We start from the raw sequence: 16,998 nt of genomic DNA on the forward strand, positions 1-16,998 counted from the left end.
ATGGCACTCGCCTCCCTGGGTCCCAACTACCATTTCTGGGATGGACACTCATTTCCTTTCCTGTCTACTGTTATCCAACTGGCTGTCTGGAAATACTCTCAGGCAACTCCAACCTAACATGTCCACAGCCAAACTCTTGATCGCTTCCTCTCCCAAACCACCTCCTCCCCTCTCGAGCACCATTCCCACCAGTAATGTGGGCTCTACCTCCCAACATCAGCTTTGCCTCTCTCCCTCATCCTCTGTAGGCCATCATCCGCTCCTCCCCTCTTCCTGCCCTCAATGCGATCACCCTGGCTGTCCTTCCCAAAGTGCTGAGCACAAGGCCATGGAGAGCATAAGCATGAGACTGTAAAAACGAATTACCATTTGCCTCAACCATTCACTCATTCCAGTTATTTATTGAGCAGTGTGGACCAGGCACTGTTCATAGCAGACGGGATACAGCATTAAACAGGAGAAACAAACCCGTCCTTGAGAGACTTACACCCCAGTAAGGGGAAACAGACAGTAACTTAAAAAACCAAACATAGTGTGTCAGAGTGGCATGGAGAAAGGCAAGGCTGGGCAAGGATAGGTAGTGCTAAGGGGGGGGTGTGCTCTTTATAGGGGTGATGGCCTCTCCTCCCTGAAGAGGATGGCTGAGGTCAACCACCAAGGTCAAATGGAACACACACTTTCAGGAAGATATACCCTCAGTCTTGGTAATAAAAATCCAGGGACTTTGTTTCTTAATCCTTTAAACTGGAAACACTTGTTGCTACCAGAGTAGCAACTATATAAATGTACTTCTTTTTTTGAAAGGAAAAATTGAAATAGGAAAGAATTTTAAGTCTTTTGGAAAGGATTAATCATTTTCATGGAACTACTTCCCTAAAAGGGGCTGTAGTACCCTCCAGTGCTCCCAAGAGGGTGAACAGTTTTAGCTCTGAGGACAGACATTCACCAACCTGAGCACCAACCATGTGCTGGTGTACGAGTGCTGGTGGACACTAACAATTAGCACACAGTGAGACATGCACCCTCTTGGTGGTGGGGAAGAATTGGGAGGTTGAAAATCAGGACATTTGCTAGAGCCAACAAATCTGTGTCTCTTTCATACTTCAGTGGCTCTCCATCTTGACTATTGCTAAAACTTGGACTAGGCCCTGCTCCTGATCTTTATTTTCATGTACAAATCACTGTTGTATCCTATTTGGAAAGCCATGGACGTAGGGCCACACTAAACCTCCCTACTAAGTATTGGTCCACAAGACAAGATTTAGCCAGCAACCTGGTTTTAGTCATGTTTCCCTGGTTTCTTTTCTAATGAAGCTGGGATCAGACAGGGCTGGCTTTCTGTGTCGCAGAAGTCTGAATAAATGGGAATTTGAGAGGATTCAACATATCCTGACTTAATCCTCAATGTGAAAAGCACAGGGTCATGGTCAGGGCTAGAGGAAGAAGGGCTGTTCAGGGCATAACCCAGCAGGGCATGATATGGTCAGCTAGGATTGGGAAATGGGTACTGTCCTTTAAATATTCCATATATCACAAAGTCACTGACTCCAGTCTCCACAAATTCAGCTGCCAGTGAGCCTCCCATATCCCAACAATTGGAGCACTCTGTCAAAGATCCTCACAGAGACAACAGTACGAAGCAGAGCCTCCTCTCTCTCTCAATCTTCAGAGCCTAGAACTAAGATTGGCCCACACCAGGCACACAGAAATTGCATAATGGAAGAACTTTAGATTTTAATTTGTGGCAGTGAGCACCGAAGACCCAGTATTCTATACAATCTCACAAAGTCCTTAGTATAAACCATGCAAGGCCAATGACTCCTAAAATAAATTCAAACCTAGCCCCTATTTTCATAACTGACATCTCTCAGCAGCAACTCTGTACCCTTCTCCAAAAAAAAAGGCCAATGAGGATTTCCTCTTTACCTACTAAAAATAAAAAGTTGTTTATGGCTTTGCTGATAATAGAAAAGAAAGCTAGCTGGATTTGCAGGCAACCTCGAGTAGTTAATGAACATCTGTGGATTGACCAAAGGGATTGACAATCAAATAAAAATCCAGGCTGAGGCTGTATTCCATGTTAAGAAGTGGTGTGTGGGATGTCGCCTGGATGCTCACTTCTGAATCTAATGGACCAGTCAATGTTTTGGGAGAACCATTGGTTTCTGGCAGGCAAAACTTTGGAAATCAAGACTGTCCCAGGAAATTTAGTACATGTGGCTGTTCTGCAGTAATTCATTAAACCACATAGCAAATGAAACCAAGAAAAACGACTTCCTTCTAGTTTTGTGACCCTCAACACAACACGTAACTCTGGGCTTCAGCTTCCTCTTCAGTTTAATGGAGGAACGCAGAGGCCCCTTCAGCTCTTACAGTCTATGATGTGGTCACTGGCTACCTTAGAAAACTAAGTCTGTTTTTATCAGTTTGTGAGAAGTTATTCAATCTCTTTGAGACTCAGTCTCCTTTTCTATAAAAAAAGATGAAAAAATTGGGAGAAGTCACCTTAAGCAATGAGGAATAAAAGGACTTTGGAGTCGGATGAGCAGATAGTCTAAAATCTCAGCCCTGTGTGACCTAAAAGCAAGTTACTTAATCTCTCTGAGTCTACTTTCTTCATCTGAAAAGTGGGGATAAGAATGCCTGTTGTAAGGACTGTCAAAGGTCTTGCTCATGCCATCTTACTGTAGGTTGCAAAATAAATATTGGTTTCCTTCCTTTATTCCCATTTCACATTTGGCAAATGTGGAAAACAACGTAATGTGCTGAATTGTCTGCCAAAAAGAAAAAAATATATATCAAACCCTTCAAAAGAATATCAGGGATTTTGACATCAGATCTACTCATCAACATTTCCCTCTTCCAAGATAAGAGGGACCTTCTGATCAACACTGCCCACCTCCAAGGTTATCCAGAGGTCCTGAAAGAGTGAGGACAAGATGCTGCAGGGGACAATGGGCATGAAACACAGGAAGCACTGATCAACCCTGACACATGGTGCTGCTGGGCACTTCCAGACCCGCTCTGCAACAGTGTCAGCAGGCATGAGGAAACAGTCTGGGTCCCTGACCCCAGAGGTCCCTAGGCTGGGAAACGTTACCGTAAGGAAAGGTGCAGTCAACTCCCTCATCTAGAGGAAGCTCAACACTGTACCTGAGACCTGGCCTACAAGACAGTGGAGAAGCAAGAGGCTCTACTCCAAGCAGTTTTAGCTCTAAATTAACCACAGGAAGACAGACTCCTATCACATGTAAGCATTTATGGGTCTCCAGAGCTCTAGGGGAATGTCATCTGAGGGACCAGGACATGCCTGCAAGCAGAGCTCAGGGAGAGGCAGGCCCCTTTCCCACTGGCAAGAAGATGCAGCACTGCCACCAGTCTCAGCTAGCACACTTCCTGTGTCCAGTCCCTGAACGGGTGCCCCAGCTCAGGCTCTCATGTTCCAGAAGCTGGTACAGGTGACAGTGGGTTTCTTATGGAGGTGACTCATCATTCATCATACAGCAACTGAACCTTCTGTTCCCATGAAGATAATGTATTTTAAACCTGGAGAGTCATAACTCTGGGATGTTCCACATGTTGCCATTGGACATAGGGCCTCTCCTGTGTGAGGAGGGACCTCCCCAGTGTGTGTGTGTGTTCTCCCTATCAGCAGACATGTGGTGGGCATGCATAAGGTTTGTGATTTGGATTATGTCCTGCACATGAACACCTGTGGGAAAAGAACGGGGACTATGCCATGGGGGAAACGTATTCTGCAGGAGGTGGTAACCAAAAAGCTTGGCTATGCAAAAGGATTCTAGGTATAATAACCCTAGTAGAGCTAGCAGGTGACTATGGTTCTCATGAAATCCTGTCTTTACTTGCCATTCACTACACCCCCAAATCAGAAGGGCCAAACCTTTTCTACCTATGGCGCCTTGCCAGCAAGTAAATGCTACAGGGCCTCAGACGCCTGTGGTGCTAAGCATGAAGACTATAGTCAGAGAATATGCTCGGTCCTAGTGGTGGGGTTCTGGGAAGCAGGTGGGCCTCTCAATACAGTCCCCAATCCCTGGGAGAAGCCATGTGCATGAGGTAAAGGTGTGAGTGGCTTGGGCGTGCCAAGTCCCCAGTGAAGAAGGCAGGGGCCCCTCACAGCTGCAGTAGTATGTGTATCAGAGGATGGCATGGCAGCACATGTGAGAACTGAGCACACCCGAGCAGTGTAAATATGAATCTCTTCCCCACTGCACGCCAAATGGCTTTCCCCAGACACAAAGGTCAGGATCCTGAGGCTTGACTCTTCGAAGGCTCAAAATGGTTCTGTTTCTGGACTTGCTTGGTTCTGCTTGTTTTAGACTCCAGTTCAGCCCAATCCTCAACCCTCAGACAAACTGGGACAGGTTGGGGACTTTGATGTTGAGATCGCCAATGTTGATGTTCCGAGGAATCTCAGGCAGATTGATGTTTTTCACAGCAGACACAGCCCGTGCAGGGGCTGCTGAAAGGCCACCCTGAGGAGAAATGAGAGGTGGATATGAGACAAATTCTTAGTATCATCTGCTTAATGCTTAAAACAAAAACAACAACAGGAGAAAGAAAAATTCCAAACTGAGCACACACAGAGAAGTTTTAATTCTTCCTCCTTATTCCTCAAAGGTTGCTAACAAAACAATCTTTAGGTTGAATGAGATTTGGTATAGAGATCCAAAGCCTGTGCTTCAGGTAGACTACAAGCTCTTCAAAGGCAGTGTCTTATGCAGTTTTATGGCTCCAGAATCTAAAAGTGCCTGGTACATGGCAGGTACTCAATAAATGTTTGTTGAAATTATCTGAGATGTTTTACCCAAGTCATAGTAAGTATCAGGGGCGCGATTCTGATCACGAACAAAACAAAACAAAATCCCTTCAAGAGACTGAAGACTCTTACAGCCAACTGCAAAGTCATAGGGAAACTCTTAAAAGCAAAGAGAATGTCACAGCTCTACAGCAACTGCTTGCCAACTAATATTGTGAGATAAAAAACAGCTGGCTTTGGAAACGTCATGTGGCAACAAGCTGGGAGGCACTGACACTTAGGAGGTGGGGTGTACCACCAACACAGAAGGACTGGTAACAAAACACAGAGTGAAGACATCTACGGTAAACCCCCACCTTCCAAGCTTACTCCCAGTGAGGTGAGAAGGGGAAAAGTTGACAAAGACTCTCTCAAAATCATTTTTTCCCTACTGACTACTTTCAGGATGCTGACTCCAATTCCACCCTCACCCAGCAAGTCTCCAGTTCTTCTGGTGTCCAGACCCCTTGCCTCTGACTCACTTACTATTCCTGGAAGCGTCCCAGCCTGCATTTCCAAAAGAACTATAGCTGCCACAAGAGCTGTGGTCTGGAAAAGCTTCTTCAGCAGGACTGCCAGTCCTCAGAGAAAGAATTCCTGGTTTCGCAAGATCAAGTTCCATTACACAATGCAAAGAAAATCTTTAAGACACTCAGACAATTAAAGAAGTAATTTGTTCTGCTATTTCTGCCACACGTGAAGGTGTATGCCTGTAACCTGTGCACCCTAGGAAGGCTGAGAAAGGGGATGGAGAGACCTCAGGAGGATAGGACAGAGTTTACTGTTAGCATCTGTATCATGCCCAGCACTGTGTGGGGGTGGACTGGGGCATGTTACTTTCAAACCCAGCCTAAACTCTACTGTAGCTTTTTATAAGGCTAACGGAAATAAGGAAATTGGCAACTCTGAGGTCTGAAAGATACCATGAGAAATGGCTGTGGGGGGTTAAGACTCATATGGCACACAAACTAGGAAACCACATTGGAATCGGGGAAGGAGATTCTGGGTCCCTCCAAGGAAACCATGGCTATGAAAAGAGAAATTACAAACCACAAACATGGGCCATAATCCCCTAAGCCAGAGATGTTTGCCACCTTCTGCCATCTGGCCTTCCCATTCATAATTCTAGCCTGAAAGTCTGAGATTTTAAACCTCATTACCTATTTTTCAGGGCTGACCTTTAAATCAATCAGTTTGGATGGACTCAACAAAGAAAGAAGATGAGTACAAAACATTTCCTAAGGTTCCACAGCAACACAAACTAACACTAACTCATGTACACATTCCTCCTCTCTCTGCCCAGATCTTCTCCATCCAGCCAGGGCAAGAGCACAGCTGTTTACTTACCTCGGATTTTTCCAGCCTGTTTTGAGCTTCCATCTGAGCCACAATTTCATTCATGTTTGTCTCCAGCACCATCCCACCCATTACCACCTCCTGGAGGATATAGTGCACCTAAAGGGGAAGCAAAAATAAGAAGGGTCAGAGCACTCTGAGATATTCAGATATAGCCCTTGAGGTTTCCTTTTGTTGTCAGATATAATACCAGGTCCTGATTCACAACTCAGACACCAAGCCCCCTGGCACATCCACGTCTCCAGTGAGATCACACAGGGTCTCTTCCATGCCTCAGCATGTCACAACACAAATCTCTTCCATCAACAGTGGTAGAGGTGCCTGGCTACATTCAAGGCAGTGAGGTGGTGGCTGAGAGCACAGTTTTGAAGTCAGACAGATCTTGTTTATGGTCCAGCTCTGCTATTTGCTAGCTGGGTAACCTCGGGCAAATTATCCATTTAGTGCTTCAGCTTCCTTCCAGGATTGTAGTGAAGGTTGGATGAGATAACATGTATAAAGCACCCAGCCTGGTTGGTGCCTGGCACATACTGGGTTCTAAATAAGTAATGATGGTTTTCATTACTAATATTATCATCATCAATACTAGCTGGCATTAAGTAGGTACAGCTATGACAGAACAATCCCTATCCAAGCAGCTGAAATGGAATGTGTCCCAGGCACCTTAAGATAGATCCTCCAGCCTGTGCTCCACTGGAGGGAAGTGATCAGAACAAAATATAATACATTCCTTTGTACACACCCTCACTTCATTTCATATTAGAGAAAAAAGCGGGTTCAGCATAAATACTTTTCTAAGCATGAGGCTGACATTTGAGCTCAGTTTCGACTCAGCTAGTCGTTTTCAAAACAAAGCTGAATCCCAGTATACTCAACTGCTGTGACAGAACAAAGCTGACCCAACCACTGTACTCCACAGTGGCAGGAAAGCTGCCATGGAAAGCCTTGATGGGTCAAGTCAGAAGTGCCCACTAGGGTCTATATGGGGTGGCGATTCGTATTTCAAATCTAACCATATCAACATGGCATTCGAGGTGCTAAGTTGGGAAGACAGCAAGTATCACCTTGTATTATTAACTAAGAGCCAAATTATTGGAATAGTCCTGTAGGAGGAGGTCAAAGAAGGAAGAGAACAGTGGCTGGAGATACCAGCGAGCTTCACACAGACAGAGGGAGGACTGCAGTTGGGCTCTGACATCAGAGACGCAGAAAAAGAATTTCAGGCAGAAGGCACTGGAGGAAGCAATCCAGCTAGTGTATGGACAGGTATGAGGAGCTCCTGGGTCTATCTGGGATGGCAGCTTTATGCAAGAGAGAGGCTAAAGACAAGGCTGAGAAGGTAGTTTAGGTTTTGAGCAGGGTATCTCAGCCTGGGTACTAGTGACATTTTAGGCTGGATTCTCTGCTGTGGGGCTGTTCTGTGCACTGCCATGTTCAGCAGCATCCCTGGCTTCTACCCACTAGATGCCAGCAGCACCCTTCCAGCTGAGATGACCAAAAATGTCTCTGGACATTGTTAAATGTCTGCTGGGAGCAAAAATTACTCCAGTTGAGAAGCACTGGTCTAGAGTCTAGAGTCAAGTGCCAGTTTACTCTAGACAATAAAGAGTCCAGAAGAAAGATGCATCTGCTCTTCATGTCTGTACATTTGTGCATTTTTGATGCATAAAGTTCTTTGGCACATCAATTTTCCATATTTTGCCCACAGTAAGTAGAGGGAATGCACTAACAGATGAAACTAGGGATATTTCGTTTGATCTTGCCAGGAAGTATAATGCAAAAGGTGTATTCCCTTACATGTGCCCACACTCAGCCTTTTTATCCACTTTTCTGTACCTACACACTCTCATGAGGTGCTCTTAAATTTTATACAATATGAATTATTCATTATCTATATGTAAATGGAAATTTAATGGTGAAAGTCTCATATTTAGATAATGTACAAAATGTTAAACAAAACTGGTTTTAAAGTTATTCTTGGGGAACTCCACTGTTTACACTTCCCCAATCTACAAACAGGCCTTTTGAAACATTATGTTGGTTCCTCAAAAAATTTGAAACAGAGTTACCATATGACCCAGCAATTCCACTTCAGGGCAACTACCCAAAAGAATTCAAAGCAGAGACTCAAAGAGATATTTGTACACCCATATTCACCGCAGCATTGTTTGCAATACCCAAAAGGTGGAAGCAACCCAAGTGTCCATTGAAGGATGAACTGATAAACAACATATGGTATATGTATACAATGGAATATTATTCAGCCTTAAAAAGAAAAGAAATTCTGGTCTGGTACGGGCGCGACACTGAGGGTTGCGATCCGTTGCCGGACACTAAAAAAGACAAAAAAGAAAAAAAAAAAAAAAAAAAAAAAAAAAAAAAGAAAAGAAATTCTGACACATGCTACAACATGGATAAACCCTGGCAGCATTACACTAAGTGAAATACAGGATGAATATTGTATAACTCCACTTATATGAGGTACCTAGGGTAGTCAAATTCATAGAAACAGAAAGTAGAATAGTGGTTGCCAGGGGCTGGGGGGGAGACGGGAAATGATGAATTGTTGTTTAATGTGCACAGAGATTCAGTTTTGCAAGATGAAGAGGTCTGGAGATGGATGGTTGCACAACATGAATGCACTTAATGCCACAGAACTGTACACTTAAAAATAGAGAAGCTGGTAAATTTTATGTTATATATATCTTACTACAATTTTAAAAAAGAAAAAAAAATAGGCCTCTATACCAGTACTTCTAGTATTTATTTCTTTTGTTTAACCAACCTCTTCTTTACAGGTAGAAAGCAGTAGTTGCTGAGTAACTACTATGTGCCAAGTACTTTGTGTAACTTATTCTAATTTTACAACATTTATCTGAGGGAGGTAATGTAATCTTCATATTATATATGAGAAAACGGGTACATTTTATATATGAGCAGAAGTCAATAAAACAATCCTGATGTTATGTATGTATATTAGTAGCAGAACTGAGCACTGAATCTAGACTTGCCTGACTCCAGAGTTCATGTTCTATCCTTCACACCACACTTCCTCAGAATCCCAAACTCTGTCTTCCACTCTATTCATCCCTTACCTCTAGTCCATATGGAATCATTTTAGAACTCGCCTTTGGTGCGTCAGAGACCTTACATGAATTCTTCCATGCTTTATCTCCAAACTTAGAACAATGCCCAGTGCAGAGTAGGCATATTGAATTAATAAAAGTCTTTTCATACATCTGAGTAGCATATTCCTTATAATTTAGGGGCTTAGAAGATGATGACAGTGTGGTGGTGGAGGCTTTATGAAGAAGGTATAGTAGAACATCTAATATATGATGTTGTAGGAACTAGTGGTTGGTTAATAGAAAAAGTCATTTAAGATTCTGATTTGAACATTGCATCATAAAGTCAGCATTTTGAAATGCTATTCAAAATGTGTTCCAAATGCAAAAAGGAGAAATAATTTAAAAATGCAAACTCCATTTTCAATAAAACTAAAAGATAACCAAAATTTCAGACTCCAAAATAGGTGGAAAAGCTGTCAAAATCCAGGGATGTTTGGCAAGAACTCCTTTGCTTCACAGAAGGAAAAGAAGAAAGAATGTTACAGAGAGGACATGGGAGCTGAAGATCTCAGAAAATCCTGCAAAATTATACTTCCTGTAGGTTAAAGGACACACTCTCTGGTACCAATCCTTATTTTTGGAAGGCAATAACTTCCTGTACTGAAGTTAGGGCTAAATGAGAAGCCACATAGACAAACTATAGCTGCCTCACAGAATTGGTCTCTGTGTCAGCCAGGAAGATGGCCTTTGCATTGTGGAAATACTTACAGATGTCTATCTCTATTATCTGGATAGAAATAAAGGGTAAATGAACTTATCCAGAACCCTAAATCATGAGAACAATTGCAGCCAGCCTGGAACATACTCCTTGCACTTCCCCCAAACAAGCATCCTACAAATAGCTGTCCCTAAAAAACTCACCTATTTAAAGATGAGTATAAAAAAGGAATCTGCACAGGATCTATATAAAGATGTAAGAAGAAAAAAATTAGGAAAGAAACAGGAAAACCAAAGGGTAGACTAAGACCACACGCTGGAAAAATGAATGCTGCCATGGAGCAAATAAAATTGTAATAAAATTTTTTTTTTAAAAGATGACCGGTAAGGGGATCTTAACCCTTGACTTGGTGTTGTCAGCACCACGCTCAGCCAGTGAGCGAACCGGCCATCCCTATATGGGATCCGAACCCGTGGCCTTGGTGTTATCAGCACCGCACTCTACCGAGTGAGCCACGGGCCGGCCCTGTAATAAAATATTTTGCAAAATTAAAAAAAGAAAACTTAATGAAACAATTATCTCTATGAAGCAAGAGCTCAAAGCAGAAATGCAAGAACTTATGGCAGAGATAGGGATACAACAAGAAGAGAAGACATACACTTGCAGAGCGAAAAGAAGTGGAAAGAAAAAAACTTTCACAGAAATGAAGGTGAAACTGGAAGGAACAAAAGGGAGAAAAGACACTGCTAAAAACACAATAAGAAACAAAAGGAGGGAAATGGAAAAAAGTAAATGAAACAAAAAAAAGAGCTAAAAGGGAGAGAGAAAACAGTTATAGAAGACTGCAAAGGAGATGCAACATCTGCATAAAAGAAAATTGTAACATGAATGGGAAAAACATGTAAAGATTTGTTCATAAAGATTACATTAAGAGGGGCTGGCCAGTTAACTCAGTTGGTTAGAGCACAGCCTTATAACACCAAGGTCATGGTTCTGATCCCCACACCAACCAGCCATGAAAAAAAAAAAAAAGATTACATAAAAATAGAATTCAAGATTTTTCTGAACTAAAAGAGGACTGGGATCTACATATCAAAACAGGGTGCACTATATCCCAGGGAAAACAGACCCCGAACACTTAGTGCCAAGATACACCTTTTATATAAGGTTTCTGGATTTCTGCAACCAGGCAAAAAGACCAAATTACTTAAAAGAGGGAAAAAATCTGGAAAATTTCCACATTAAAATTCAATGCTAGCAGAAAAAGGAGCAATACCTACAAAATTCTCAAGGAGAGAAAGTATGGCTCAAGGGTTTTCTACCCAGTCAATTGTCAAGCAAGAGTAATAGAATGGAGAATATTGCTCTCCTGAGTCCATCTTGAGGAATCTACCAAAGGAAACACTTGTGCCAACCAATGGGTGACTGGAAAAACTATGGCAGAAAGACATGGTGAGCACCGAAGCTGCTTAATGGTAGGATTAAAATGGGATTAGGGTGACAATAGAACATCTATGCTATATGCCTTGACAATGTAGAAAACTACAGCTAGCAAAAATTAGCAAGAGAAGGGGGAAAAAAAGGAGGAAGGCAGAATAAGAATACTGATTTCCTCACCTTCAATAACTGAGAGCCATGGACAGCATTCAAAACTGGCAACTCAAGTAACACAAAGATACAGTTATGACTTTTATTGTGACTTTCTCCCCCAGTGTCCAAGCCTACCACACTATAAACAAACTTCTGATTTAGGCCAAGAAGATCTTTACTGCTGATTACGGTTCTATGCCATTATTGCATGAAACTCACCCAGAATGCATCATCTACAATTTCTAGGTTTCCTAAAGAAGGAAAACTCAAGACTCCTGTGAAGCAGTAAGCCCAGAATCCTTCTAGGTTTTTAGGATCCCTCCACCTCCAGCCTCTACAGTTATCTTACTCAAACCTAATTCAATTTCACTTCTGTTTTTAAGTAAATTGCCCTTCCAAAGCAGTTATAGTTTTCATAAAATGATTCTTTTTTCTCACTTCTGGTTTATCTCTATATTATTCAATTAAATTACATAATTACAATACCAGTATACTGCTATAAACAGATCTGAAAATATCACAACCGACCTTTGGTAAGTTTAATCACATCCATAGAAACCTCAACCTAGATCAACCCCTTCCCAGGTGTTTTGCATTGTAGGAACAAAGGCTCATTGTACCACAAACAACAGGGGCTCACATTCCTACTGCCTATTCATACTCTTACATCTTTTTTTTTTTCTTACTTCCATCTTTCTTAAAGTAACTGTTACCACACAGAAGACAATAAAACACTCATCAAATATTGAAAAGCATGGTCACAGTGCTTGTATTAGAATGTGAGGATGCCAATATTGCAATGCTTCAGTTTGAAAAAGAATTGTTAATCACTGACAAGATATCTAGTCTACTATGTAAGAGTTGAGTGCTGATAATTTTTTGTACCCCTTCTTGGCTTGGTTGATTTCATTAATTCCTAGGAAAGGCCTTCAGAGAATAAGTACAGAAGAGATTCCTGAGAGATGCAGTATGTATCATTTTCCTGTCTATGCTAGAGGGTGTGGAGGCTCTTAATGAGCCAAAGGGTACAAACACACTGAGTGGACTCAGCACTGATAGGGAAAGAGAAAATCACTTGAGGGCCGGCCCGTGGCTCACTCGGGAGAGTGTGGTACTGATAACACCAAGGCCCCGGGTTCGGATCCCATATAGGGATGGCCGGTTTGCTCACTGGCTGAGCGTGGTGCTGACAACACCAAGTCAAGGGTTAGGATCCCCTTACCGGTCATCTTTAAAAAAAAAAAAAAAGAAAGAAAATCACTTGAGGGCCGGCCCGGGGCTCACTCGGGAGAGTGTGGTACTGATAACGCCAAGGGCCCGGGTTCGGATCCCATATAGGGATGGCCGGTTTGCTCACTGGCTGAGCGTGGTGCTGACAACACCAAGTCAAGGGTTAGGATCCCCTTACCGGTCATCTTTAAAAAAAAAAAAAAAGAAAGAAAATCACTTGAGGGCCGGCCCGGGGCTCACTCGGGAGAGTGTGGTACTGATAACGCCAAGGGCCCGGGTTCGGATCCCATATAGGGATGGCCGGTTTGCTCACTGGCTGAGCGTGGTGCTGACAACACCAAGTCAAGGGTTAGGATCCCCTTACCGGTCATCTTTAAAAAAAAAAAAAAAAAAGAAAAAAGAAAGAAAATCACTTGAGAGTCATCTTGCCCCAGAGTCAGTCTCTAGTTCCTCTATTATCCTTTTAGAAAGAAATGAAAAGAGGAAGAAGGCATAAAAATGCCTTCTAGAGGCCAGTAACTTACGGCTTTTTCTCTTACCCGTACTTTCATTCCAAAGTCCAATGTTTTATGAGTGTTTTAAGACATACAAAAAACTATCCATCCCCATTCCCTGTGGCTTGACTTGCATCTCTTTTGCCTAAAAATGATCATATGGTGATTAGATTCAACAACTGTTGGTTGGATGTTTATGTTGGTATAACTACAATGAACAATATGGAGCACACAATGAAGTACTACCCATACTTGGCTCCACTGAGAAGTTCACTTTCTAGCCAGGGAGACATTAAAACACCATTAAATCATTTCAATGGAAACCTTCAAAAGTGTATTACACACTCCTGTGACTTAGAATATTCTGAACATAATTTGGGTTTTTTTTTTTTTTTTCCTTTTTGTCTTTTTTCGTGTCCGGCAACGGATCGCAACCCTCAGTGTCGCGCCCGTACCGGACTGGGACCGGCAACGGAATCGCAACCCTCGGTGTTGCTCCCACACCTCGCTCAGCCAGTGAGCGGGAACCGGTCTGTATGTGGGATCTGAACCCTCGGTGGGAGTGCCACCGCACTCTCAAGCGGCGCACTGTAGCAGTGCGCCACCAGGCCGGCCCCATAATTTGGTTTTTGCCACTCATTGTTAATATCAACTAATGAACTGTACCATAATACTGAGATACCTTCAGGAACTCTCAGGCACACAGAGTTGTCTCGTCCTAAGCAGCTCTGCTAAAGTAAAGAAAACAGTCCAAGAAAGCAATCTGCTTTGTAAAGTTATGCTTTTCTCTTTCACCTGCTATTAGAGTCTCCTGCACCACTTTTATGATCTTCTTTGGTCTTCAGACTAGACATTTCCACAGTTTTCTCCAGATGTCTTCTTGTCATGAAATTCCACCAGACTCAATTCCTAGCCCTTGATTTCTTTCCTTCTTGATTTTTTTCTTTCATTCACATGATCGTACAACATTTTTTCAATTAGCAATGAAAGAATCTAGTGGAATCTCATCTAACATAAGGTATAAAGAAGTAGTAAAGTCACCAAGTAAGATGGAAACTATACATAGCCAAATTCCTTAAATCACCTATGTAGTACAACACAGCTAATTTTTTCTCCAGCAATAGAAGCGATCACTGTTGTGTTTTGTTTTGGTTTTTCTTTAGATGAAGTGGCTGGCTTGTTTAGGGACCACACAGATTGAAAATTTGTTTTAAGCATTAGAATCACAGTAAGCACCTTAAGATGCTTATGAGAGGGACATGACAGGTAAAGAAGAGCAGATCCGAATCTTCCATCTCACACTCATTCCAGGCAGACACTAACTGAGTAGAATCGAGGGCAGAATCATCCTGTGTTTAGACTTTTTTCTCAGGGGAACAAATGGATAGAGTTGAGTAAGTTAAATGTCTGTATGTGACCCCACTGTACCTACTGCACACAAGGAAATGTGTTAGGTTTAATGCATTCACTCGTTTTCACCAAAAGAATATAATCTTTAATAATGTCTATTTTCAAATATGCTTAACATCATAAGATGTTAAGAACTGGAAGGAGGAAATAAAGATAAGATAGTGGACCCTGTCCTCAAAGGGCTTAGAAATCAAGAAAGGAAGATAAAACATGTACAGAATTAACTATAATAAAAGGAAGACTGTGATAAGTATCGTGACGCAAGTACAAAATGCTATGTTAGTTCAGAGGAGGGAGGGCATTAAACTAACTGGTAAATGGAGGAGAAGACATCCAGGGAAAGGGAATGGCAAATTACCTAGTAACTCATCAATTATTCTCCATGCTCTACTAATTCATCTTTTTTTTAATAAAAGGATCACTCACTCACTGGCTTCGTTTTATGCTCTTTGAGTGTGTGTATAGTTGACTGTAGCAAAGTATACTCACTGCGTGTTATCACTTCCTGTTTTTAAAAACTAATTCCTATTATGAGTCAGGGTTCTCTGTGAAACAATTTTTTTTAAATGTTAAAAATGTTCTAGGGGCCGGCCCGGTGGTGCACTGCTATAGTGCGCCGCTTGGGAAGCGCGGTGGCGCTCCCGCCGAGGGTTCGGATCCCACATACAGACCGGCCGCTCACTGGCTGAGCGAGGGGCGGGAGCAACACCGAGGGTTGCGATCCCGTGGCCGGTCCTGGTCCGGTACGGGCGCGACACTGAGGGTTGCGATCCGTTGCCGGTCACAAAAAAAAGACAAAAAGGAAAAAAAAAAACGTTCTAGCAGAACTTTTTCTTTCTAGTCTACTGTTTTTTTTTTCGTTTTTGTTTTTTTATTCCCATATAAAGATGACTGGTATGGGGATCTCAACCTTTGGCTTGGTGTTGTCAGCACCACGCTCAACCAGTGAGCCAACCGGCCATCCCAATATGGGTTCCGAACCTGTGGCCTTGGTGTTATCAGCACCGCACTCTCCCGAGTGAGCCACCGGGCGGCCCAAGTCTACTGTTTTATCCTCCCTCATCTCCTACCTCTTTGCAGTACTGGTTCCAAATGCCAAGATCAGTACTGAGTACAGAAAACAATCCAGGCCTTGTGCTCTTGAATTTTATCTTCTCCCTGGTTGGTTATCTACTAACAAAACATGACCTAAATACATCTTTTTCCACATCTAGGATGCTAAAGCAGGAGGGAACTAAACAGGCAACATAGCAGTATAGAGACTACAGGCCTAGAATCAGTGAGTCCAGGATCTGAATTCTGGCTCTGCCACTTACTAGCTGTGTGACCTTGGAGAAACTGGGCTTCCTATCTCTAAACCTCAGTTTCTTCACCTGTAAAATGAGAACCAGAACTCTTAGCTGCCAGGCCTTTTCTAAGAATAAAAAAAGGATGATGCAGAAAATAAATGAGAAACTGTATGTAAAGCACTTAGCTATTACGTGCCTGACAGTAAGTACTTTATGGATGTTAGTTAAATTGGAAAATGACAAAAAAAAAATAATAATAATTGGTAGTTATAATCAAAGTCACCTTGTCCAATTTCCTTCCCATTGCCAGAATCTATCCTTTGGCTCTTTCACCTCAGTAAAAAAAGCTCACACCATTCCTGAGCTGCCCAGTCTACTGCTGAGCAGCAATAACTGTCAGAAAGTTCTTATGTGTATTGAGCCACAATATGCATCAAACCATTTCCATCCCCTGACCTTACCTGTGTCCTCTGGAGCAACAAAGAACAAGTCCCTGCCTTCTACCCTGGGATTCAATAACTCTGCCTAATCTGGCCAAATGGCAGGCAGGCAGATACAAAGCACAATTTATTTGACCATCAAAAAAAATTCCAAATGCCATTCCTGGATCTACAAATCTGTTTCTAAGGAGACGATCTCCATTCCCACAGTTCCTGTTCCTGTGGCCTGTTCCTTTCATTCCCACAGTTGCTGTTACTGTTCATGTGGCCATGGAGTGGCCGTGGGCCTCATTCCACCTGATCTCCTTTTACATGCTGGGTCACAAACTTACAAAGTTATAACATCCCTAAGGGCAAGTTATACAAATAGTTCAGTGTCACTGGAACAAAAAGTTCAAAGCAAGAAATGGCAAAAGGTGAGGCTAGAAAGGCAGGCTGGGAGAGCTCATGGAGGTCTTTGTATATGAAGTTAAGTGGCTTCAGCTTCCTCCTTTTGGCAGTGATCCCCAATATTTTTTTTTTTTTTTTTTTGGTCTTTTTCTGTGTCCGGCAACGGATCGCAACCCTCAGTGTCGCCCCCGTAC

The 16,998-nt window shown here is 42.5% G+C and overlaps 1 protein-coding gene across 2 annotated transcripts in view; it reads right to left on the reverse strand.

Annotated features, from left to right (window-relative positions):
• Positions 1-368: 368 nt before the first annotated feature.
• The window catches only part of AP3S2 (adaptor-related protein complex 3, sigma 2 subunit), a 54,990-nt gene continuing 38,360 nt past the window's right edge, over positions 369-16,998 (reverse strand). For both annotated transcript variants that reach the window (XM_008563420.1, XM_008563482.1), the window contains 2 exons: positions 6,167-6,274; positions 369-4,496 (listed from right to left, as the gene is read on the reverse strand). In XM_008563420.1, the coding sequence (XP_008561642.1) occupies positions 4,368-4,496; positions 6,167-6,274 (237 nt within the window). In that variant the 3' untranslated portion in view covers positions 369-4,367. The remainder of the gene's footprint in view (positions 4,497-6,166; positions 6,275-16,998) is intronic.

Source organism: Galeopterus variegatus, unplaced genomic scaffold (genome assembly GCF_000696425.1).
Source record: "Galeopterus variegatus unplaced genomic scaffold, G_variegatus-3.0.2 Scaffold14, whole genome shotgun sequence".
Lineage (NCBI taxonomy): Eukaryota > Metazoa > Chordata > Mammalia > Dermoptera > Cynocephalidae > Galeopterus > Galeopterus variegatus.